The sequence below is a fragment of the Salvelinus alpinus genome, chromosome 35 (assembly GCF_045679555.1).
Source record: "Salvelinus alpinus chromosome 35, SLU_Salpinus.1, whole genome shotgun sequence".
NCBI classification, from domain to species: domain Eukaryota; kingdom Metazoa; phylum Chordata; class Actinopteri; order Salmoniformes; family Salmonidae; genus Salvelinus; species Salvelinus alpinus.
In genome coordinates this window covers 9,612,508-9,638,896 of record NC_092120.1, presented here as the reverse complement: position 1 = coordinate 9,638,896, position 26,389 = coordinate 9,612,508, and the positions used below count along the sequence as shown (strand labels likewise).

The window sequence follows — 26,389 nt, the reverse complement described above, 5'->3', positions numbered from 1 at the left end:
TTATGCCAGCCTGCGCGACCTGCGTTTTCCATTAATCCGATTGGTCAAGGCACACAAAGAGCCTGTAGCAGCACTCCGGTGTGAAAGACAAAACAATTGTGCGTTAGTGACAGATCATGAGGCAAATCGGTCTAAAAAACAGCACTTTGCCCCTTTTTTTTACACTTTGCGCAGATATATTTTATTAAACTAAATCACAAGTGGTGTGGCGCTGACGCAGCCACACCTGATTGAAAAGTGCTGTGGCAAATGCTGCCTCGCCACACATTTTTCGGCAGCCCTGCCGTCTGGGATGTTACCATAAACAGTGTCTGTTTTCACCGCTATGCTTGTTGACCCCAGGAAGAGTAGCTGCTGCTTTAGCACTAGCTAATGGGGATCCTAATAAAATACGAAACATTTTGACAATACACGACTGTTCGTTTTAAAGAAACATGGCGAGGCAGTCTGCATTTTAGAGGCTTGACTAAAAAGTATTAGAATGAGAAAAAGATACGTTCAAAATGGTCTACAAGCGTTATTCCGGCTGCATGATTAGTAAGTGTGTATGTGTATGTGTGTGTTTATTATATAAAAGCTCATGAATTCCTACAGGTCCAAAGGAATTCATGCCCCTTTGGACCTGTATGGGAAACATCTGGTCTGAAGGAGAGCTGACGTGCACACACACACACACTCCTCAATTCCTTGGAGCCCTCTAAAGCCGCGCCCCAGAAGTGAAATCTGATCACATAATTGATTTATCAGAATGCTGTGTGTCGCTTCTAGAGCTAACAAATACCGCTCTCAGGCTCACAACACACACACTTACACACGCATGCACGTAGCCACGTATACACACACACAAACACACAGACACACAGACACACATACACACACAAACACACATGCACACACAGACAGACAGAGCGGTTACAGAAACACAGGGTAGAGTTACATGTCGGAAGGGACCACTCTTTACTTAACAAAGCCTGTGCTTCCTGGATGTGTCATGCAAGGGGCGAACGGATTAACACACACAGAAATACCCACAGACAGCTTCAGAGTGTGGGACTCAGTGGGGTACGGGGTATCTGGGTGATCAATCACCATGGTAACTATCAATCAGCACCACTGTATCTGATTAACAGCTTCCTGTTTGGTCAGGAAGTGGTTGTTTCCAAGTAAAGGGGGAAGTCAGTGTGAGGACATGTACGTGTGTGTATTTTTTTGTGTTCATTTGTGTGTGTGTTGGACTTACTTCTGTTCCAGCAACCATAGGGTTCCCCAGGTCACACACCACCAGTCTGGAGTCATTCACCATCCTGTACTCACAGTTCAACCTGGATAGAGACTGGAGAGGAGAGGAGGGCAGGCAAGAAGAGAGGTGAAAGGGAGAGGGTGGAAGAGGAAGAGAAGTGATATGTGGGGGAAGGGAGGAGAGGAAAAGAGTGATGAATGTTCTGACAGTAACAACCTCATCCATCTTAGTGCCCCATTACACACTCTCTCTCTCTCTCTCTCTCTCTCTCTCTCTCTCTCTCTCTCTGTCTCTCTCTCTCTCTCTCTCTCTCTCTCTCTCTCTCTCTCTCTCTCTCTCTCTCTCTCTCTCTCTCTCTCTCTCTCTCTCTCTCTCTCTCTCTCTCTCTCTCTCTCTCTCTCTCTCTCTCTCACAAACAAACAAACAAACTAAGAGTCCTCTAGAGAAAAAACCCTGACATTGTCAACAGGATGTAATGTCATGGTAAAGAGGTCAGCAAGGCGGTAGGGTCTAGTTGAGCTGGGCTAGGGTCAGTGTGGGGGTGGTAGTGTGTGTGAATGAGTGTTCTCACCTCTATCCTGCGTTCCACTCCTATGTAATCAGCCTCAGGGGGTAGGAGTGTGTGTAGCTCCGTCTCATATGCCCCCTCTCCTTTGTTAACCGCGTTTATGGTCAACATGACCAGGTTGTCATCCCCGACCACCAGCTCTGTACGGTCCCTGTGTTTGTGTGTGTGCAGGAGAGAGATAAAAACAAGTCAATAATATGTCAAACAGTAGAGGTCGGAGTATGTGTGTGTGTATCAGACAGAGGAGAATGACAGGGTGTTTTTGTTGGGCTGCCATGGCGATAGCATACAGATGGAAACAGTAGAAAAACACACACACACACACACACACACACACACACACACACACACACACACACACACACACACACACACACACACACACACACACACACACACACACACACACACACACACACACACACACACACACACACACACACACACACACAGGCCTCTCTACACACTTGCTAATGTAAACAATCAGAGAGTAAACTTCTCTCCTTGCATGCTGTAACACAGTCCTACCCTTTGTTTGGGTGTGTGTGTGTGTATATGAATGTGTGTGAGTGTGAGTATGTACAGTGGGGCAAAAAAGTATTTAGTCAGCCACCAATTGTGCAAGTTCTCCCACTTAAAAAGATGAGAGAGGCCTGTAATTTTCATCATAGGTACACTTCAACTATAACAGACAAAATGAGAAAATAAAATCCAGAAAATCACATTGTAGGATTTTTACAGGTCTGTGAGAGCCAGAAATCTTGCTTGTTTGTAGGTGACCAAATACTTATTTTCCACCATAATTTGCAAATAAATTCATAAAAAAACCTACAATGTGATTTTCTGGATTTTTTTTTCTTATTTTGTCTGTCACAGTTGAAGTGTACCTATGATGAAAATTACAGGCCTCCCTCATCTTTTTAAGTGGGAGAACTTGCACAATTGGTGGCTGACTAAATACTTTTTTGCCCCACTGTACATATGTTGAAAGTTTACAGGTTGACAAGGACTTTTCTGAATCTTCCCAACATGCCTCACTTTACAGGGCAGGGCACAACACAACGCAAGGCGTAACACACCCCTATATCAGTAAGGTTATTTAACTGCTGTATTTAAATGAGACCGTAACTGATTCATGTTGACGTATATGCTACATATGTTAGATACAGTACATACTTACATGCTTGCAGACAGCTGGAGGTCTGGAATACACTCATTGTCTTCCCCACAGTCCAGCAGAATATACGCCTGAGAAATAAAGGAGATAGGGAGAGACCGATGGGGAGAGGGATGGGGGAGGATTTAGGTCTAGTCTAACGGTACTCATATGCTGTAAGTGGTCTTGATTGGATGAGAAAGAGAGCCCCCACACACACACACCTGTTCCTGCAGGAAGGTACTGCTGTAGCGGTTGAGGACAGGGGGGAGATCCAGGTTGGAAGGAGGGGCTAAACTGTAGTTCAGAGCCAATGAAATGGGAGTCAATTTATCCCTAAACTCATCCTCCTCCTGAGAGTGACAGAGAGAGAAGGGGGGTGGGACACACACGCCATGTAACATAAAGTTTGTTCACTATAACACAATAACTGGTCCAAAAACAGGTTCAGCTGAGTTGACAGATATTTTGAGAGGATATTGTCCAAACACAGCAAGGATGGAGGCCTCGATTTAAAAAAACTACTTAAATCCATTATTTGGAAGTGGAGTGTGTTTGACTTACTCGTAGGTAGACAGTGTAGTTCAGGCAGGAGTGTGGACGGCTGTGGCCAAGAGTTAGGACCCCTGTGTGCTGGGGCTGATGGGAATTCAGGAAATGAACTCTCTTTACTCCGCCCCTCACACCTTTCAGCCAATCCAGTTGCAGCTCTGCATTCAAGACTGGGAGAGGTGGATGAGAGAGGGGGATGGAGGGAGAGAGTGAGGAGGGGTTCCATATGGTCCCATCCTGTGTGTGTGTGTGTGTGTGTGTGTGTGTGTGTGTGTGTGTGTGTGTGTGTGTGTGTGTGTGTGTGTGTGTGTGTGTGTGTGTGTGTGTGTGTGTGTGTGTGTGTGTGTGTGTGTGTGTGTGTGTATTCTCATCTGGTGTGCAGGAGGGAACCGTGGGTATGGTCTACTTTATCACTTTTAGATTCCACAGAGCATCATTAGCCAGTGGAAACAATGCATTCATACATTCATATAGTTAGCATCTCTAACACTAACGTATACATAAACCTCTCCCTCCCCCCTCTTCATCCCCAGTCAGAGCTACTTACCTACAGAGTCTGGGATCCCCACACCGCTCACCTTCGCACAAATATCTACCCTGAGACTGGATAACAGAGAGAGAGAGGTAGAGATACATGGGAGATTGAGACAGCATAAAAACAGTTATATTCTGTATGTCTGTGTCTGTGTGTGTATGTGTCAATGTGTGGTCAACGTGTGTTTGTGTGTGTGTGTGTGTATGTGTCAATGTGTGTTTGTGTGTGTGTGTGTGTGTATGTGTCAATGTGTGTTTGTGTGTGTGTATGCGCTCATTAGATTCCAGGATATTAATGGTGCAGGTCTCCCTCTGTAGGAGTCACTTTCCTGTTCCTGATAGAAGGGACAATAAACACACACACACACACACACACACACACACACACACACACACACACACACACACACACACACACACACACACACACACACACACACACACACACACACACACACACACACACACACACACACACACACGACACACACACGACACACGACACACACACGACACACTAGGGAAATACATACTGGGGTTCTCTAGCAGTGAAATGCCTGTCAACAATAACCACTCAGGATAGAACAATGAGCACCGATTAGAACAAAAACTTCCTCTTACCGCTCGTCCTCTCAGTCTCTCCAAAACCACCAGAAAAACAACTCAACTGGCCAAAGCTCTCAATAAAACAATTACTCGATAAAAGAAAAAGCAACAGTCCCAGACAGTCCTAAAACCTCCCTAATAGTACATGTGTTGTTGTGTCCTGTCTAGTTCCTCCAGCCAGTCCTAAAACCTCCCTAATAGTACATGTGTTGTTGTGTCCTGTCTAGTTCCTCCTGACAGTCCTAAAACCTCCCTAATAGTACATGTGTTGTTGTGTCCTGTCTAGTTCCTCCAGCCAGTCCTAAAACCTCCCTAATAGTACATGTGTTGTTGTGTCCTGTCTAGTTCCTCCTGACAGTCCTAAAACCTCCCTAATAGTACATGTGTTGTTGTGTCCTGTCTAGTTCCTCCAGCCAGTCTGATGGTTTATTTCAATCAGCTGTGTTTGTTTTGACTGAATTCCACAGTTTAGTGGTGTCTGTCAATCTGCCCAAAAGCACCATGTCTCTGTCCCTGCCAACACACATAGCCTATGAAGCACCCTATTGGTCTTATGTCTGTCACTCACTAGGTTACCATGGTGTAGGGTTTCTGGAAAGGTAGGGCATGTGAATGACTGCTTGTGTGGGTGCGTGTGTGCTTGCGTGCGTGTGTGCTTGCGTGCGTGTGTGTACTCACCAGGTTACCATGGTATCAGATTCTGTCAGGAGGCAGGATCGGTCGTCAGGGTTCATGATTCTAGGAGTCAGGATCATCTCAGCCTCCACTGACACTACAGGACGAGCCCTACACACACGCACGCACACGCACACACACACACACACAATTAATTTCACCATTGTAAACTAGCAGCCAATCTGATACACGAAACAATGTAGTCTAGCCAATCAGAGAATTAGATATCTTACCTGTACACCGACACCTCCCCTTTACCAAATGCTCCCACTATCAGATCTACAGTGAAAGAGAGAAAGACAGAGACATAGAGAGAGAGACAGACAGAGGGAGAGACAGAGAGAGAGAGAGAGAGAGAGAGAGAGAGAGAGAGAGAGAGAGAGAGAGAGAGAGAGAGAGAGAGAGAGAGAGAGAGAGAGAGAGAGAGAGAGAGAGAGAGAGAGAGAGAGAGAGAGAGAGAGAGAGAGAGAGAGAGAGAGAGAGAGAGAGAGAGAGACTGCATGAGCTTCAAAGAACGCCACAGGTGGGACTGATTTCATGGTCGCCAGCAATCTTCATCAAGCACAGACCTCTCATGTTTTACACACACTGACACATCGATACACACACATACATAAACACATTTAGTCTGTACCAGCTTTGAGTTGTGAATATAACCATTTTTGCAGCACTATTTTGGTTCAGAATGAAACTATCCAAATAGGAACACAGTGTGTGTGTCGCAACGGAGAAACCCCACGGCACATTCCAGCTCCATTAGAACGTTCCCATTGGTCCAATCAGATCCCTCTGCTACACAACAACAACATTCCCTCACTTTACTATAATCATGTGCCTTATACAACTAGTCAGTCTGTAGCAGCCACTTTACTATAATCATGTGCCTTATACAACTAGTCAGTCTGTAGCAGCCACTTTACTATAATCATGTGCCTTATACAACTAGTCAGTCTGTAGCAGCCACTTTACTATAATCATGTGCCTTATACAACTAGTCAGTCTGTAGCAGCCACTTTACTATAATCATGTGCCTTATACAACCAGTCAGTCTGTAGCAGCCACTTTACTATAATCATGTGCCTTATACAACTAGTCAGTCTGTAGCAGCCACTTTACTATAATCATGTGCCTTATACAACCAGTCAGTCTGTAGCAGCCACTTTACTATAATCATGTGCCTTATACAACTAGTCAGTCTGTAGCAGCCACTTTACTATAATCATGTGCCTTATACAACTAGTCAGTCTGTAGCAGCCACTTTACTATAATCATGTGCCTTATACAACTAGTCAGTCTGTAGCAGCCACTTTACTATAATCATGTGCCTTATACAACTAGTCAGTCTGTAGCAGCCACTTTACTATAATCATGTGCCTTATACAACTAGTCAGTCTGTAGCAGCCACTTTACTATAATCATGTGCCTTATACAACCAGTCAGTCTGTAGCAGCCACTTTACTATAATCATGTGCCTTATACAACTAGTCAGTCTGTAGCAGCCACTTTACTATAATCATGTGCCTTATACAACCAGTCAGTCTGTAGCAGCCACTTTACTATAATCATGTGCCTTATACAACTAGTCAGTCTGTAGCAGCCACTTTACTATAATCATGTGCCTTATACAACCAGTCAGTCTGCAGCAGCCACTTTACTATAATAATGTGCCTTATACAACCAGTCAGTCTGCAGCAGCCACGCAACTAGTCCAGTGCTCTACTCAGTTAATTTGTGATTATGTGTTTTGAAGATGAAGAGTCTTAAATGGGTTTTTGTTTAAAAGAGAGCTGCACTTTAATGATTGTGTTCACGGGAGACAGACGACGCTCGCACACACACACACACACACACACACACACACACACACACACACACACACACACACACACACACACACACACACACACACACACACACACACACACACACACACACACACACACACACACACACACACACACACACACACACAAACACCCCAGCATTGACTGAAAGTCTGCAACCTCAGTGGGAAAGAGACTTAATCAATGCAAGCCTTCCCTGCCAGACACACTAAGCTAAGCTAACACAACGCTAACACAGGACTGACTGGGACATATAGAATATGCCCCCAACCATAGATCTAGCTAGTCCTGTCACTGGAAGACAAAGGTTAAGCTAAGCTCTGAAGCTGATACAGCACTTGGACTGGGGACAGAGGCTAAGATAAGTCATGCTAATATCAATGAGGCTGAGGGTCAGAGGCTAAGATAAGTCATGCTAATATCAATGAGGCTGAGGGTCAGAGGCTAAGATAAGTCATGCTAATATCAATGAGGCTGAGGGTCAGAGGCTAAGCTTACTCATGATAATATATCAATGGGACTGGTTAAGCTCATTAGTTCTGACCTCTGCAGTTCTGTTTGAAAGAGTTCTGAGCTCTCTAGTTCCATCGGTCTAGTGGAGGTCATGAGAAAAATGTGATCAGGACCTATAAGGGTTGATGTGGTTCTGAAGACTTGTGACAGAGAGGTTGTCTCCAGTTTACTAGAAAGAGTCAAGTTGAGAACTCCTCCTCAGATAGCCTTTAATCTGTTGGAAATATACATCCCTGGCTATCCATCAAATGAAACAGACTAGGTTAAGTCTTGATGCTGATAGAGGGCTAGAGTGTAACACACACAGGCACACCGTTAGTGACATCTGTTTAAATGGTTAAACTATTAGAGTCAAATATGATCTATTGAGTGTGTGTGTGTGTGTGTGTGTGTGTGTGTGTGTGTGTGTGTGTGTGTGTGTGTGTGTGTGTGTGTGTGTGTGCGTTTGCCTCTGTATGTGTGTGTGTTCTTGTGTGTGTGTGCGCGTGTGCGTGTTTAAGAACGTGTGTCTAAATTGAATGTAGGAGTGGTCCATCTGTTTTTGCAGTCAGTGAGAGTGCCTTAGCCTGCTGGTCCTCTGAAACCACAACATTCAACATTACACCCTAGCCCCCAGTGTGTGTGTGTGTGTGTGTGTGTGTGTGTGTGTGTGTGTGTGTGTGTGTGTGTGTGTGTGTGTGTGTGTGTGTGTGTGTGTGTGTGTGTGTGTGTGTGTGTGTGTGTGTGTGTGTGTTTTATAGGTGTAACAAGGGGCCGGCAGAGAAAGGGGGACCTCTAGCTGTCTGTGGGGTATGGGGGGCAGTTGGAAAGGTAGAGGTGAGGAGGGAAGGAGGAAGAGGGGAAAGAGAGGGAAGAAGGAAGAGGGGGAACGAGGCAGAGAGGAGGAAAGAGGACAGCAGCTAAAGCACTTGGCCTTTCAACCACAATCTGCAAGTCATCAAAGCTAAGGTGTGCTTTCAGCAGGCAGATCTAACCGCGCACACACACACACGCACACACGCACACACACACACACACACACACACACACACACACACACACACACACACACACACACACACACACACACACACACTCTCTCTGTGTAGTACAGTCCAAACATCAGCTCAGCCTCAGGGATCCAAACTTCCAACAGAAGAATTCCGCTCTCATTCCAAAGTCCTGGATCTGTCCGTCTTACACTCCAGAGAAACCCAACCCCACTTCTCCCGTAGGTGTATGTGTGCAAACGTGTGTGCCAGTGGAGGCTGCTGAGGGGAGAACGGCACATAATAATGGCCGGAATGGAGCGAATGGACTGGCATCAAACACCTGGAAACCATGTGTTTGATACCATTCCGCTCCAGTCACTACCAAAAGCCTGTCCTCCCCAATTAAGGTGCCACCAACCTCCTATGGTGCGTGCCTATGTGTGTGTGTTTGTGCCTGTGTGTGTGTGTGTGTGTGTGTGTGTGTGTGTGTGTGTGTGTGTGTGTGTGTGTGTGTGTGTGTGTGTGTGTGTGTGTGTGTGTGTGTGTGTGTGTGTGTGTGTGTGTGTGTGTGTGCATGTTCCTCCCATAGGTACAGTTGTAGTTGGAAGTTTACATACACCTTAGCCAAATACATTTAAACTGAGTTTATCACAATTCCTGAATTTAATCCTAGTAAGAAATCCCTGTCTTAGGTCAGTTAGGATCACCAATTTATTTTAAGAATGTGAAATGTCAGAATAATAGTAGAGAGAATGATTCATTTCAGATTTAATTTATTTTATCACATTCCCAGTGGGTCAGAAGTTTACATACACTCAATTAGTATTTGTAAGGGCTGACGCTTTCCTCATCCTCGGATGAGGTGAGGAGAGAAGGATCTTCAGACCAAAATGCGGAGTCAGGGAAATAAGCCATCTTTATTACAAATACGACGGCCACTAAACAAAACAAAACACTTTCAAAATTTACACAAAATAACAAAACGTAACGAACGGAACCTGAACATAAACTTACATAGACAAACGTAAACTCACGAACAGGAACGTTACATCGAAACGTACGAACAGCCAAACAGCCCCGATAGTGAATAACATCGAACACAACGAAGACATCACAGGAGACAATCACCCACAAACAAACAGTGAGAACACCCTACCTAAATATGACTCTTAATTAGAGGAGAACGCAAAACACCTGCCTCTAATTAAGAGCCATACCAGGCAACCACAACCAACATAGAAACAGATAACATAGACTGCCCACCCAAAACACATGCCCTGACCTAAACACATACAAAAACAACATAAAACAGGTCAGGACCGTTACAGTATTTGGTAGTATTGCCTTTAAATTGTTAAACTTGGGTCAAACGTTTCGGGTAGCCTTCCACAAGCTTCCCACAATAAGTTGGGTGAATTTTGGCCCATTCCTCCTGACAGAGCTGGTGTAACGGAGTCAGGTTTGTAAGCCTCCTTGCTCACACATGCCTTTCCAGTTCTGCCCACAAATTCTCTATAGGATTGAGGTCAGGGCTTTGTGATGGCCACTCCAATACCTTGACTTTGTTGTCCTTAAGCCATTTTGCCACAACTTTGAAAGTATGCTTGGGGTCATTGTCCATTTGGAAGACCCATTTGCGACCAAGCTTTAACTTCCTGACTGATGTCTTGAGATGTTGCTTCACTATATTCATATAATTTTCCTCCCTCATGATGCCATCTATTTTGTGAAGTGCACCAGTCCCTCCTGCAGAAAAGCACCCCCACAACAGGATGCTGCCACCCCCGTGCTTCACGGTTGGGATGGTGTTCTTCGGCTTGCAAGCCTCCCCCTTTTTCCTCCAAACATAACAATGGTCATTATGGCCAAACAGTTCTATTTTTGTTTCATCAGACCAGAGGACATTTCTCTAAAAAGTACGATCTTTGTCCCCATGTGCAGTTGCAAACCGTAGTCTGGCTTTTTTATGGCTGTATTGGAGCAGTGGCTTCTTCCTTGCTGAGCGGCCTTTCAGGTTATGTCGATATAGGACTCGTTTTACTGTGGATATAGATACTTTTGAACCTGTTTCCTCCAGCATCTTCACAAGGTCCTTTGCTGTTGTTCTGGGATTGATTTGCACTTTTTGCACCAAAGTACGTTCATCTCTAGGAGACAGAACACGTCTCCTTCCGGAGCGGTATGATGGCTGCGTGGTCCCATGGTGTTATTACTTGCGTACTATTGTTTGTACAGATGAACGTGGTACTTTCAGGCGTTTGGAAATTGCTCCCAAGTATGAACCAGACTTGTGGAGGTCTACAATTTTTTTTCTGAGGTCTTGGCTGATTTATTTAGATTTTCTTATGATGTCAAGCAAAGAGGCACTGAGTTTGAAGGTAGGCCTTGAAATACATCCACAGGTACACCTCCAATTGACTCAAATGATGTCAATTAGCCTATCAGAAGCTTCTAAAGCCATGACATAATTTCCTGGAATTTTACAAGCTGTTTAAAGGCACAGTAAACTTAGTGTATGTAAACATCTGACCCACTGGAATTGTGATACAGGTAATTATAAGTGAAATAATCTGTCTGTAAACAATTGTTGGAAAAATGACTTGTGTCTTGCACAAAGTAGATGTCCTAACCGACTTGCCAAAACTATAGTTTGTTAACAAGAAATTTGTGGAGTGGTTGAAAAACAAGTTTTAATTACTCCAACCTAAGTGTATGTAAACTTCCAACTTCAACTGTACATCTGTATTCCATACCCAGTCGTTCTTTTCCCTCTGAAAAGTGCCACTGACACAGAGGCTGATTTGGGGTAAATGTACCCTTGGGGTAAATAAAACATACCCTATGGCCCACTTTCACCTTCCAAGTCAATCATATTTCCACACTGATAAAAACATGTCTGCCACCACTGATTTGAGGTTAGTACGTAAACACACACACATACAGACACACATTGGGAGTAAGTGTACCTTTGGGGTATGCTGAGTAACTAAACCTCTGGGCTAGTCCCGGACTCCCTGCTCTGAGAAATATGGCTGCCATCCAACGTTTACACAACCTGTCAACCTGTCAGAGACCGACTGCTTCAAACTTCTGTATAAGCTCTCTCTTTAGAACCAGTGTTCAGTGTGTCAGCTGTCAAAGTGTTCAGTGTGTCAGCTGTCAAAGTGTTCAGTGTGTCAGCTGTCAAAGTGTTCAGTGTGTCAGCTGTCAAAGTGTTCAGTGTGTCAGCTGTCAAAGTGTTCAGTGTGTCAGCTGTCAAAGTGTTCAGTGTGTCAGCTGTCAAAGTGTTCAGTGTGTGTGTTTTATTTGACCTTTATTTAACCAGGTAGGCCAGTTGAGAACAAGTTCTTATTTACAACTGCGACCTGACCAAGATAAAGCAAAGCAGTGCGACAAAAACAACAACAGAGAGTTACACATAAATAAACATACAGTCAATAACACAATAGAAAAAAGAGCAAGAGGATAAATAACAATATGGGGATGAGGTAGTTGGGTGTGCTATTTACAGATTGGCTGTGTACAGGTACAGTGATCGGTAAGCTGCACTGACAGCTGATTCTTAAAGTTAGAGAGGGAGACATGAGACTCCAGCTTCAGTGATTTTTGCAATTCGTTCCAGTTATTGGCAGCAGAGAACTGGAAGGAAAGGCGGCTAAAGTAAGTGTTGGCTTTGGGGATGACCAGTGAAATATACCTGCTGGAGCGCGTGCTATGGGTGGGTGTTGCTATGGTGACCAGTAAGCTGAGATAAGGCGGGGCTTTACCTAGCAAAGACTTATAGATGACCTGGAGCCAGTGGGTTTGGTGAGTGAGGGCCAGCCAATGAGAGAATACAGGTCGCAGTGGTGGGTTGTATATCGGGCTTTGGTGACAAAACGGATGGCACTGTGATAGACTACGTCCAGTTTGCTGAGTAGAGTGTTGCTGCAGGGGGGGCTGAGCTGTTGGCCGGGGTAGGGGTAGCCAGGTGGAAAGCATGGCCAGCCCGTAGAAAAATGTTTATTGAAATGATCGATTATCATAGATTTATCGGTTGTGACAGTATTTGCTAGCCTCAGTGCAGTGGGCAGCTGGGAGGAGGTGCTCTTATTCTCCATGGACGTTACCGTGTCCCAAAACTTTTTGGAATTAGTGCTACAGGATGCAAATTTCTGTTTGAAAAAGCTAGGCTTAGCTTTAGTAACTGACTGAGTATATTGGTTCCTGACTTCCCTGAAAAGTTGCATATCGCGGGGGCTATTCGATGCTAATGCAGAACGCCACAGGATGTTTTTGTGCTGGTCATGGGCAGTCAAGTCTGGGGTGAACCAAGGGCTATATCTGTTCTTAGTTCTACATTTTTTGAACGAGGCATGCTTATTTAAGATGTTGAGGAAAGCACTTTTAAAGAGCAACCAGGCATCCTCTACTGATGGGATGAGGTCAATATCCTTCCAGGATACCCGGGCCAGGTCGATTAGAACAGCCTGCTTGCTGAAGTGTTTTAGGGAGCGTTTGACAGTGATGAGGGCTGGTCGTTTGACTGTGGACCCATCACACACGCAGGCAATGAGGCAGTGATCGCTGAGATCCTGGTTGAAGACAGCAGAGGTGTATTTAGAGGGCAAGTTTGTCAGGATGATATCTAAGAGGGTGCCCATGGTTACGGATTTAGGGTTGTACCTGGTAGGTTCCTTAATAATTTGTGTGAGATTGAGGGCATAATGCTTAGATTGTAGGACGGCCAGGGTGTTAAGTATATCCCAGTTTAGGTCACCTAACAGTACGAACTCTGAAGATAGATGGGAGGCAATAAATTCACATATGGTGTCCAGGGCACAGCTGGGGGCTGAAGGGGGTCTATAACAAGCGGCAACGGTGAGAGACTTGTTTCTGGAAAGTAGAAGCTCGAATTGTTTGGGCATAGACCTGGATAGTATGACAGAACTATGCAGGCTATCTCTGCAGTAGATTGCAACTCCGCCCCCTTTGGCAGTTCTATCTTGTCTGAAGATGTTATAGTTAGGGATGGAAATTTCTGGATTTTGTTGGTCTTCCTAAGCCATGATTCAGACACGACTAGGTCATCAGGGTTGGCGGAGTGTGCTAAAGCAGTGAATAAAACAAACTTAGGGAGGAGGCTTTTAATGGTAACATGCATGAAACCAACGCTTTTACGGTTACAGAAGTCAACAAATGAAAGCGCCTGGGGAATGGGAGTGGTGCTGGGGGCTGCAGGGCCTGGATTAACCTCTACATCACCAGAGGAACAGAGGAGTAGGATAAGAGTACGGCTAAAGGCTATCAGAACTGGTCGTCTCATGAGTTCGGAACAGAGAGTGAAAGGGGCAGATTTCTGGGCACGGAAGAATAGATTCAAGGCATAATGTACAGACAAGGGTATGGTAGGATGTGAGTACAGTGGAGGTAAACCTAGGCATTGAGTGATGATGAGAGAGGTTTTGTCTCTAGAGACACCAGTTAAGCCAGGTGAGATCACCGCATGTGTGGGGGGTGGAACAAAAGGGCTATCTAAGGCATATTGGGCAGGGCTAGGGTCTCTACCGTGAAATAAGACTATAATCACTAACCAGAACAGCAATAGACAAGGCATATTGACATTAGGGAGAGGCATGTGTAGCCGAGTGATCATAGGGTCCAATGAGTAGCATTAGATGAGTCAGGGTGCCAATTCCGTAGTCACTGCTGGAGACACGCCTATTCAGACAGCTAGCGGGCCGGGGCTAGCAGATGGGCATCCGGCGATGGGCATCCTGTTGAGACCACCTCGGACGGTTGCGTCAGCATACCAGTCGTGATGGATCGGCGGAGCTCCGTGTCGGCAGTAAAGGGTCCAGGCCAATTGCCAAAATAGGTATTGTAGCCCAAGAATTGGCTGGTGGACCTCTTTGGCTAGCCGGGAGATGGGCATAGCTCCAGGCTAGCTCCAGGCTAACTGGTGCTTGCTTCGGGACAGAGACGTTAGCCAGGAGTAGCCACTCGGATAGCAGCTAGCTAGCTGCGATGATCCGGTGTAAAGGTTCAGAGCTTGTGGTAGGAATCCGGAAATGTGGTAGAGAAAAAGCAGTCCGATTTGATCTGGGTTGATATCGCGCTGTGCAGACTGGCAGGAATTGACCGGGTTGAGGCTGGCTGATGTCCGAGTTAACGGTGAGGACCGCTAGTAGTGGCAAACTGACTACTAGCTAGTAGCTAGTTAGCTGGCTAGCTTCTAATGGGTGTTCCGGTTCTAAAGTATAAAAATAGCAGATCCGTACCACATTGGGTGAGGCGGGTTGCAGGAGTAAATATTCAGTCCATAGATGGAAAGTGAGATTAAAATATATCCGCAATATATATACAAAGAAAAATATATATACATGGGACAGGACGGGACAAGACAAAGACACATGTCCGACTGCTACAACATCTTGGATTGTGTTTGTGTGTGTGTGTGTTGTGTGTGTGTTTTCTGTTCAGTAGAGCTGAGTCAGTGTGATTGCTGATTGGCAAGTTAAATGTCTACAGCCTTTGACCTCTGACCTTACAGCTGAACATCCCTGCCCTCAGGCCATCTGACCCCTGACACACACACAACTGACCTTAACCCTAACCCTAGGAGTGGGAACAGCAGAGCTTCCCAAGGTCAATGTGTGTCTAGCAGGCTACCTCTGTGTACCAGGGACATCTCCTGCTGTTTCTGACTGACTGCTCTCTCTGACTGACCCAGTCACTTCTCCAGGGTTTAGTTTAATAGGAACACCACTTCCAAGAAGCTAATGAGTAACTTTGTTGTGAAAAACCTCAAAACCTGTGTTGCCTCTGAGAGATGGCGCCTAGACTTGAGCTCAGTGGGTTAATGCAGTCTTGAGGAGTGCAGACATCCTTTTCTGAAATTTTCCAAGCTGTTTAAAGGCACAGTAAACTTAGTGTATGTGAACTTCTGACCCACTGGAATTGTCATACAGTGAATTATAAGTGAAATAATCTGTCTGTAAACAATTGTTGGAAAAATGACTTGTGTCATGCACACAGTAGATGCCCTAAATGACTTGCCAAAACTATAGTTCGTTAACAAAAAGTTTGTGGAGTGGTTGAAAAACTAATTTTAATGACTCCAACCTAAGTGTGTGTATACTTCCAACTTCAACTGTACATGCACTGTGTTTGTACAGTGTGTGTGACTGAGTAACTCGATGTGGGGTGATTCTGTATAGGGACTGGCTTTGGTTCATATCCTGGCACAGACTCAACACTTACACTCAGAGGCCAGAGAAATTGATCACAAGCCATGCACTGCATATGTGTGCATGTGTGTGTGTGTGTGTGTGTGTGTGTGTGTGTGTGTGTGTGTGTGTGTGTGTGTGTGTGTGTGTGTGTGTGTGTGTGTGTGTGTGTGTGTGTGTGTGTGTGTGTGTGTGTGTGTGTGTGTGTGTGTGTTGTTTTCATTATAAAAGACCCAGATTTCCTGTTTGCAGAATGGAGAGATCAGAGGAGGTCTGTTGTTGTTACAGAAAGAAGAAAAGATGGAAAGAAAAAACGAATCATTCCTACTTTTCAGCTTGGTCTATAGAAGTACAAAGACTGAACTACACTGCTTTTAGAATGGCTCCAAATTGAGGGGAAAACAAGGGGGTACAAATGTTTAATTTCAAAACATGTGCAGTCTTAAATCACCTTTTAAGAGCCCATGATTCCAAGTAAATGAATGTGTATACAAACACTCACACAGACATTCAGACTACCACTGACTGAACATGTAAATACAAACACTCACACAGACATTCAGACTACCACTGACTGAACATGTAAATACAAACACTCACACAGACATTCAGACTACCACTGACTGAACATGTAAATACAAACACTCACACAGACATTCAGACTACCACTGACTGAACATGTAAATACAAACACTCACACAGACATTCAGACTACCACTGACTGAACATGTAAATACAAACACTCACACAGACATTCAGACTACCACTGACTGAACATGTAAATACAAACACTCACACAGACATTCAGACTACCACTGACTGAACATGTAAATACAAACACTCACACAGACATTCAGACTACCACTGACTGAACATGTAAATACAAACACTCACACAGACATTCAGACTACCACTGACTGAACATGTAAATACAAACACTAAGACACAGGATTTCCCTTCAGATTGCTCTAGTGTGGCATGTTCATCTGTACCATGACATCACAAAAGAGGAAGTCTCCAAAGTAATATCAGCCACATGAACATGTTCTTCTGAAGAATTGGAGGCTTGTGTCCGCTAGAGGCCTATAGCGCTATGGTGAAATATCTGGCGAACAGACTAAACACTTTCAAAGGGAAATTTAAAAAATTTATATTCATCACTCCAGCACCATCCCAACATGAACATATGTGGAAATGGTACATTTCTATGTTTTGTAACAAAAAAGATAAGAAAAATAAGTGTTTCCAATGACATCATCAACCAATTAGTAGGCAATTAGTAGACAATGCCTAGTCATAATTGGTTAAAATCACATGATGCACACTGATGATGTCATTGGAAACACTTATCTCCCTCATATCTATTTTTCCACAAAACATGAAAACACCATTTTCACATACGTTGATGTTGGGGTGGTGCTGGAGATGATGAATATGAAGTTGAAACATTTTGACATTTCCTTAAGATGTTTCAGTGCACAGAGAACAGACTTATTGCATGCCCCCCCCTGTCTTCCTGGGACAGGACAAGAAGTCATCAGAGAATCGTCGTGGCAACAGCTCTGTAACCCCACTACCCCTCCTGAGTAACGACTTCACCAGAAGAAGGGAGGAGAGAAGTGAAATGGAAAAAAGACGAGAAAATAAGTAAGGTGCATGGGAGTGTACCAGGGTAATGGTTGTTGTCCAGGTCTCTGTCCCCCCTCAGGGTGAAGCCGTAGCCGGAGAGGCCACTACTGGAGGCCCAGGCTCCATAGAGCTCCTGGCTGAGGGTTAGGCCGCGGGCCGTCAGGTCTCTCTGGCCATTGTAGATCAACACCAGGCCACTCCGGTCCTCCCCACCAAATGGACAACCCACTGCCACGTCTATCAGAGAGAGAGAGAGGGGGGGGGGGGGGGGGTATGACGGTAGGAAACACACATAGAAACACAAAACCAACTCTAGTATGAGTTATAAGGCTGGCCTTCTGAAGTGATACAGCAGACCAGCTCACATCAGCAGGAGAGAGGGATGAGAGAAAAAGAATGAGAGAGAGGGATGAGAGGGATGGTTTAGACATCAAGTGAAAGCCCCTGAGGGAGAGGTAAAGAGACTACCTAGGACTACCCCTCTCGCTTTCCATTTCCTTCTCTCTCTCTCCAAATGTATATGTCAAACATGTAGAACTGTCTAAAAGGCACAGGCAGGAGATTCCTGTGACAATGAGCAGCCAATGGCTACCCTCCACCAGCGATTGCCAATTGTTAGCCCCCCCCCCCCAAGAAGAGTTAAGAAAATATTTACTAAATAAACTAAAGTAAAAAATAATAAAAAGTAACACAATAACATAACAATAACGAGGCTGTATACAGGGGGTACAGGTACCAAGTCTGTGTGCGGAGGTACAGGTTAGTTGAGGTAATTTGTACATGTAGGTACTGTAGGGGTGAAGTGACTATGCATAGATGATAAACAGCGAGTAGCAGCAGTGTACAAAACAAATGGTGGGGGGGTCAATGTAAATAGTCCGGAGGCCATTTGATTAGTTGTTCAGCAGTCTTATGGCTTGAGGGTAGAAGCTGTTAAGGAACCCTTTGGTCCTAGACTTGGAACTCCGTTACCGCTTGCAGTGCGGTAGCGAAGAAAACAGTTTATGACTAGGGTGACTGGAATCTCTGACAATTTTATGGGCTTTCCTCTGACACCGCCTATTATATACAGTTGAAGTCGGAAGTTTACATACACTTAGGTTGGAGTCATTAAAACTAGTTTTTCAACCACTCCACAAATTTCTTGTTAACAAACTATAGTTTTGGCAAGTCGGTTAGTACATCTACTGTGTGCATGACACAAGTAATTTTTCCAACAATTGTTTACAGACAGATTGTTTCACTTATAATTCACTGTATCACAATTCCAGTGGGTCAGAAGTTTACATACACTAAGTTGACTGTGCCTTTAAAAAGCTTGGAAAATTCCAGAAAATGATGTCATGGCTTTAGAAGCTTCTGATAGGTTAATTGACATCATTTGAGTCAATTGGAGGTGTACCTGTGGATGTATTTCAAGGCCTACCTTCAAACTCAGTGCCTCTTTGCTTGACATCATGGGAAAATTTAAATAAATCAGCCAAGATCTCAGGAAAAAAATTGTAGACCTCCACAAGTCTGATTCATCCTTGGGAGCAATTTCCAAATGTCTGAAGGTACCACGTTCATCTGTAAAAACAATAGTATGCAAGTATAAACACCATGGGACCACGCAGCCATCATACCGCTCAGGAAGGAGACGCGTTCTGCATCCTAGAGATGAACGTACTTTGGTGCGAAAAGTGCAAATCAATCCCACTATAGCGACATAACCTGAAAGGCCACTCAGCAAGGAAGAAGCCACTGCTCCAAAACCGCCATAAAAAAGCCAGACTACTGTTTGCAACTGCACATGGGGACAAAGATCGTACTTTTTGGAGAAATGTCCTCTGGTCTGATGAAACAAAAATAGAACTGTTTGGCCATAATGACCATCGTTATGTTCGGAGGAAAAAGGGGGAGGCTTGCAAGCCAAACAACACCATTCCAACTGTGAAGCACGGGTGTGGCAGCATCAAGTTGTGTGGGTGCTTTGCTGCAGGAGGGACTGGTGCACTTCACAAAATAGATGGCATCATGAGGTAGGAACATTATATGGATATATTGAAGCAACATCTCAAGACATCAGTCAGGAAGTTAAAGCTTGGTTGCAAATGGGTCTTCCAAATGGACAATGACCCCAAGCATACTTCCAAAGTTGTGGCAAAATGGCTTAAGGACAACAAAGTCAAGGTATTGGAGTGCCCATCACAAAGCCCTGACCTCAATCCTATAGACAATGTGTGGGCAGAACTGAAAAAGCATTTGCAAGCAAGGAGGCCTACAATCCTGACTCAGTTACACCAGCTCTGTCAAGAGGAATGGGCCAAAATTCACCCACCTTATTGTGGGAAGCTTGTGGAAGGCTACCCGAAACGTTTGACCCAAGTTAAACAATTTAAAGGCAATGCTACCAAATACTAATTGAGTATATGTAAACTTCTGACACACTGGGAATGTGATGAAATAAATAAAAGCTGAATCATTCTCTCTACTATTATTCAGACATTTCACATTCTTAAAATAAAGTGGTGATCCTAACTGACCTAAGACAGGGAATTTTTACTAGGATTAAATGTCAGGAATTGTGAAAAACGGAGTTTAAATGTATTTGGCTAAGGTGTATGTAAACTTCCGACTTCAACTATAGGTCCTGGATGGCAGGAAGCTTGGCCCCAGTGATGTACTGGGCCGTACGCACTACCCTCTGTAGCGCCTTACGGTCAGATGCCGGTCAGGATGCTCTCGATGGTGCAGCTGTAGAACTTTGGGACCCATGCCAAATCTTTTCAGTCTCCGGAGGGGGAAAAGGTTTTGTCTTGCCCTCTTCACGACTGTCTTGGGGTGTTTGGACCACGATAGTTCGTTGGTGATGTGGACACCAAGGAACTTGAAACTCTCGACCCGCTCCACTACAGCCCTGTCGATGTTAATGAGGGCCTCTTCGGCCCGCTTTTTCCTATAGTCCACAATCAGCTCCTTTGTCTTGCTCACATTGAGGGAGAAGTTGTTGTCTTATATGTGCGTTTGAATGACTGATTGATTCAGATTTATTGATTTAGTTCTGATGATGATGATGGTGTGGAGGGAGAGTGGCTCTAAAACATTCATAAAAACATAAACACATACATAAATAACTAAGTAGGATTGTCATCAAATGTTCACCAGAGAAATATTCATTGGTCCCAGTTCAAGACCACATGCCTGAGGCTCTGAAAAGCATTTGGGCTCCAGACCTGAATGTGTGTGTGTGTGTATAAGGGTGTCACAGGAGGTTGGTGGCACCTTAATTGGGGAGGACAGGCTTGTGGTAATGGCTGGGAGTGGAATGAGTGGAATGGTATCAAATATGAGTTTGATGCCAATCCATTTTGGTCTGTTCCAGACATTATTATGATCCGTCCTCCCCTCAGCTGCCTCCACTGATGTGTGTGTGTGTTAATAAAACAAACACAACGTGAGGCAGAATGAACTCTGGGCAGAGGGACAGAAACTTCCAGATGCCCCTATCTTAGCGGACATCTGGAGATTAAAAATAACTCTCTCTCTCTCTCTCTGACATACACACGCGCACACACCATAACACTGCTCATCATTACAGGAAGAGGGGGAAGAACTTCACAAGGAAACACTCTAACACCGCACTTCATGATTGGCTGAAGACCCTTAGGTTTCCCCCATTGGAGCATCTGATAGGATATCCTCTCTCTAAGACCAAAGAGCCAGAGATGAAGAGGGAACATTTTTTTATTTTTTATTTAACTAGGCAAGTCAGTTAAGAACAAATTATTATTTACAATGAAGGCCTAGGAACAGTGACTTGTTAAGGGGCAGAACGACAGATTTGTACCTTGTCAGCTCTAGGATTTGATCTAGCAACCTTTCGGTTACTGGCCTAACGCTCAAACCACTAGGCTACCTGCCTCCCCATATAAAAACCTCTGCCTACCAATACACTGGGAGTGGACACTGAACGGGAAGAAAGAGAGGGGAAATACACACACACACACAGCTTACCGTTGTATCCGTCCTGGTTGAGGTCTCCTAGCGGGGCGATGGCAGTGCCAAAGCGTCCGAAGGTGTGTGTTCCCGTCAGGAGGAGGGGCTCGGAGAAGGTGAGCGGGGAGTGCTGGAGGTACAGATAGACACGGCCCACCTCCTTGGGCTTACTCTCCCTCTCTCTCTCCATATAGAGAGGGGCTCCTACCAGTACATCATCATACCTGGGGGAAAGATACACAGCTTTAGAATACACACACACACACAAACACACATAGATGAGTGTGTTATACAGACATGTCAGAAAGGATGTGGTCTGGCTCCAGAAATAGAGTTCAATCATCATAATCAGAGAACCAGCTACAGCTGGAACACATACTAACAATCCTCTCTCAATTCAATTCAATTCAAGGGGCTTTATTGGCATGGGAAAAATATGTTAACATTGCCAAAGCAAGTGAAGTAGATAATATACAAAAGTGAAATAAACAATAAAATGAACAGTAAACATTACACTCACAGAAGTTCCAAAAGAATAAAGACATTACAAATGTAACATTATGTCTATATACAGTGTTGTAACAATGTACAAATGGTTAAAGTACAAAAGGGAACATAAATAAGCATAAATATGGGTTGTATTTACAATGGTGTTTGTTCTTCACTGGTTAACCTTTTCTTGTGGCAACAGGTCACAAATCTTGCTGCTGTGATGGCACACTGGCATCTCTCTGTAGGTGATGGCTTTGTTATGGAAGGTTTGGGAATCTCTTCCTTTTAGTTGGTTGTAGAATTTAATAATTGAATAATGGATTTTGATAATTAGCGGGTATCGGCCTAATTCTTCTCTGCATGCATTATTTTGTGTTCTATATCGTACACGGAGGATGTTTTTGCAGAATTCTGCATGCAGAGTCTCAATTTGGTGTTTGTCCCATTTTGTGAATTCATGGTTGGTGAGGGGACCCAAGACCTCACAACCATAAAGGGCAATGGGTTCTATAAGTGATTCAAGTATTTTTAGCCAGATCCTAATTGGTATGTCGAATTTTATGTTCATTTTGATGGCCCTTCTTGCCTTGTCTCTCAGATCATTCACAGCTTTGTAAAAGTTACCTGTGGCGCTGATGTTTAGGCCAAGGTACAGTATGTGTAGTTTTTTGTGTGCTCTATGGCAACGGTGTCTAGATGGAATTTGTATTTGTGGTCCTGGTGACTGGACCTTTTTTGGAACACCATTATTTTGGTCTTACTGAGATTTATTGTCATTGCCCAGGTCTGGCAGAATCTGTGCAGAAGATCTAGGTGCTGCTGTAGGCCGTCCTTGGTTGGTGACAGAAGCACCAGATCATCAGCAAACAGTAGACATTTGACTTCAGATTCTAGTAGGGTGAGGCCGGGTGCTGCAGACTTTTCTAGTGCCTGCGCCAATTCGTTGATATATATATTGAAGAGGGTGGGGTTTAAGCTGCATCCCTGTCTCACCCCATGGTCCTGTGGGAAGAAATGTGTGTGTTTTTTGCCTATTTTAACCTCTCACTTGTTGTTTGTGTACATGGATTTTATAATGTTGTATGTTTTTCCCCCAACACCACTTTCCATACATTTGTATAGCAGACCCTTATGCCAAATTGAGTCGAGGCTTTTTTGAATTCAACAAAGCATGAGAAGACGTTGCCTTTGTTTTGGTTTGTTTGTTTGTCATTTAGGATGTGCAGGGTGAATACGTGGTCTGTCGTACGATAATTTGGTAAAAAGCCAATTGACATTTTCTCAGTACATTGTTTTCACTGAGGAAATGTATGAGTCTGCTGTTAATGATAATGCAGAGGATTTTCCCAAGGTTGCTGTTGACGCATATCCCACGGTAGTTATTGGGGTCAAATTTGTCTCCACTTTTGTGGATTGGGGTGATCAGTCCTTGGTTCCAAATATTGGGGAAGATGCCAGAGCTAAGGATGATGTTAAAGAGTTTTAGTATAGCCAATTGGAATTTGTTGTCTGTATATTTGATAATTTCATTGAGGATATCATCAACACCACAGGCCTTTTTGGGTTGGAGGGTTTTTATTTTGTCCTGTAGTTCATTCAAGGTAATTGGAGAATCCAGTGAGTTCTGGTAGTCTTTAATAGTTGATTCTAAGATTTGTATTTGATCATGTATATGTTTTTGCTGTTTGTTATTTGTTATACAGCCAAAAAGATTGGAGAAGTGGTTAACCCATACATCTCCATTTTGGATAGATAATTCTTCGTGTTGTTGTTTGTTTAGTGTTTTCCAATTTTCCCAGAAGTGGTTAGAGTCTATGGATTCTTCAATTACATTGAGCTGATTTCTGACGTGCTGTTCCTTCTTTTTCTGTAGTGTATTTCTGTATTGTTTTAGTGATTCACCATAGTGAAGGCGTAGACTCAGGTTTTCCGGGTCTCTATGTTTTTGCTTGGACAAGTTTCTCAATTTCTTTCTTAGAGTTTTGCATTCTTCATCAAACCATTTGTCATTGTTGCTCATTTTCTTCGGTTTTCTATTTGAGATTTTTAGATTTGATAGGAAAGCTGTGAGGTCAAATATACTGTTAAGATTTTCTACTGCCAAGTTTACACTTGGAACGTTTTGTCCAGGAAGTTGTCTAAAAAGGTTTGAATTTGTTGTTGCCTAATTGTTTTTTGGTAGGTTTCCAGACTACATTCCTTCCATCTATAGCATTTCTTAATATTACTCAGTTCCTTTGGCTTCGATGCCTCATGATTGAGTATTGCTCTGTTCAAGTAGACTGTGATTTTGCTGTGGTCTGATAGGGGTGTCAGTGGGCTGACTGTGAACACTTTGGGTTGAGGTCAGTGATAAAGTAGTCTACAGTACTACTGCCAAGAGATGAGCTATAGGTGTACCTACCATTGGAGTCCCCTCGAAGCCTACCATTGACTATGTACATACCCAGCGTGCGACAGAGCTGCAGGAGTTGTGACCCGTTTTTGTTGGTGTTTGTCCCCCTGTGTGCTGAGGGTGTCAGGTTCTTGTCTGGTTCTGGCATTTAGGTCGCCACAGACTAGAATATGTCCCTGGGCCTGGAAATGATTGATTTCCCCCTCCAGGATGGAGAAGCTGTCTTCATTAAAGTATGGGGATTCTAGTGGGGGGATATAGGTAGCACATAGGAGGACATTTTTATCTGTTAAGATCATTTCCTTTTGAATTTCTTGCCAAATGTAAAATGTTCCTGTTTTGATTAATTTAATGGTGTGAGTTAGGTCTGCTCTATATCAAATTAGCATACCCCCTGAGTCCCTTCCCTGTTTCACACCTGGTAGTTTGATGGATGGGACTACCAGCTCTCTGTAACCTAGAGGGCAACCAGTGGGTCCGTCTCCTTTATACCAGGTTTCTTGTAGAATGACAATGTCTGTATTTCCGATTTCTTTGATGAAGTCCAGGTTCCTGCTCTTTAGTCCAAAGCCAGATGACCTCAGGCCTGGGATATTCCAGGATGAGATAGTGAAGGCTTTGTGTTCCATAAAGTGTCCAATGTTGTTGGTCGTGTGGTTTGGCCTCAGGCCAGTAAGTGTGAGCAGATCCTGCTGAGAATCTGGTACATGCCATTGGCTTGGGTAAGAGTGGGGGTTGGGCTTGTTTGCCTGCTCACGTTCTGGGCATATGTGTGACTTCCACGTTGAGGCCCTTTTTCGGGGGTGGGGTGCATGGGGTGGGTAGGAGGGGCATAGGTCTGATCTGAGGGGGCCTAAATGGGGTGTAGGCATGGTTGACTTGGGGGGGGTGTTGATTGGTTGGGGTGGGGGTGTGGATGTGGATGTGGCTGGTGGTGTTGTGGTCTGGATGTAGGTCCTCTCGGCGTGGGTCCTCTATGTGTAAGTCCAGGGGGGTCTATTGATCTGTTGCTCCTGTGTGAAGTGTTGGGGCTGCGTTTGAGAGCGATGTCCTATAGGGTCCTGGCGAAAGTGGGCACTGCTGCCATGTATAGGTGGTCCTGGTCATAGAGGCTGTTCCAAGTCCAGGGTTGAGTGGTGGGCCAGGAAAATATTTGGTTTTGAGGCACAGTCACGGGAAATACTTGCGTTTACCCGCTGTATGGGGGGGTGCTCAGAGGGGGTGAGATCCCCTGGGCTTGGGGTTCTTCATTTGTCTGTTCTGCTGTGATGTTGACGCTATGGTCAGGGTCTGGTGTGGACTGTTCTGCTGTGGTGTCGAGACTTTTGTCGGGAGCTGAGGTGGACTGTTCTGCTGGCTTCTCTGCGGAGGTGGCCTCCTCTCTAGTGGGTTGTTCTCTGTCACACGCCATCCCCCTCACCCTCTCCTCCAGCAGTCTGATCCTCTCCTCTAGTGCTCTGTTCTTCTCCTGCTCTTGGTTTTTATATCATTGAAGTTGTTTGACCACAGTCCAGAGTGCAGATATGTCTCTCTCCACCTTCAGCTCTTCGGGTCTGGTTAAGTTAAGGGGGTGTTGTTGTGCTTTCCGCTTGGGGTTGCTCGTCTGTGGGGTTATTTAATGAAGAGTTCTGGTCTGACCCGCTCGGGGTGGGGGTATTATTCTCAAGGGAGAGCTTCTCCAGCTGGGCTAATTCTTTGATTAGGTGAAAGTCCAGCTGAAACTGTTTGGGGTTGCCCTGTACCAATACTGTTCCAGACTTATAGAGATTTATATTAGCTGACTCAGAGTCCTCGTTGTCTAGTATCCTGAGTTTCCACCCCTCGTTAACGCCCCCCCTCCCCCCCTCTTAACAGAGGGGTAGTGTGCTAATATAGCACTGTGCCATGCCAGGGGATGGTTTGTGTGGAAGATGAGGTTGCTGATGTTCCCATTATTATAATAGTCAGCAAAAAGTGTCTCTTGATTTTCAATATGTGATATTTTCTTGCCTCATCATTCTTTACATACACAGGGTACTGTATTTTAAT

At 44.5% G+C, this 26,389-nt stretch overlaps 1 protein-coding gene across 2 annotated transcripts in view; it reads right to left on the bottom strand.

The window, feature by feature from the left end:
* The window catches only part of LOC139564009 (integrin alpha-8-like), a 57,188-nt gene that overhangs the window by 16,282 nt on the left and 14,517 nt on the right, over positions 1-26,389 (bottom strand). The window contains exons 12-21 of one of the 2 annotated variants that reach the window (XM_071383134.1): positions 21,493-21,698; positions 17,536-17,733; positions 5,565-5,610; positions 5,335-5,442; positions 4,064-4,119; positions 3,529-3,686; positions 3,189-3,317; positions 2,989-3,056; positions 1,812-1,959; positions 1,241-1,333 (exon numbers count right to left, since the gene is read on the bottom strand). In XM_071383134.1, the coding sequence (XP_071239235.1) occupies positions 1,241-1,333; positions 1,812-1,959; positions 2,989-3,056; positions 3,189-3,317; positions 3,529-3,686; positions 4,064-4,119; positions 5,335-5,442; positions 5,565-5,610; positions 17,536-17,733; positions 21,493-21,698 (1,210 nt within the window). The remainder of the gene's footprint in view (positions 1-1,240; positions 1,334-1,811; positions 1,960-2,988; positions 3,057-3,188; positions 3,318-3,528; positions 3,687-4,063; positions 4,120-5,334; positions 5,443-5,564; positions 5,611-17,535; positions 17,734-21,492; positions 21,699-26,389) is intronic. The other variant, XM_071383135.1, reaches the window with a different exon arrangement.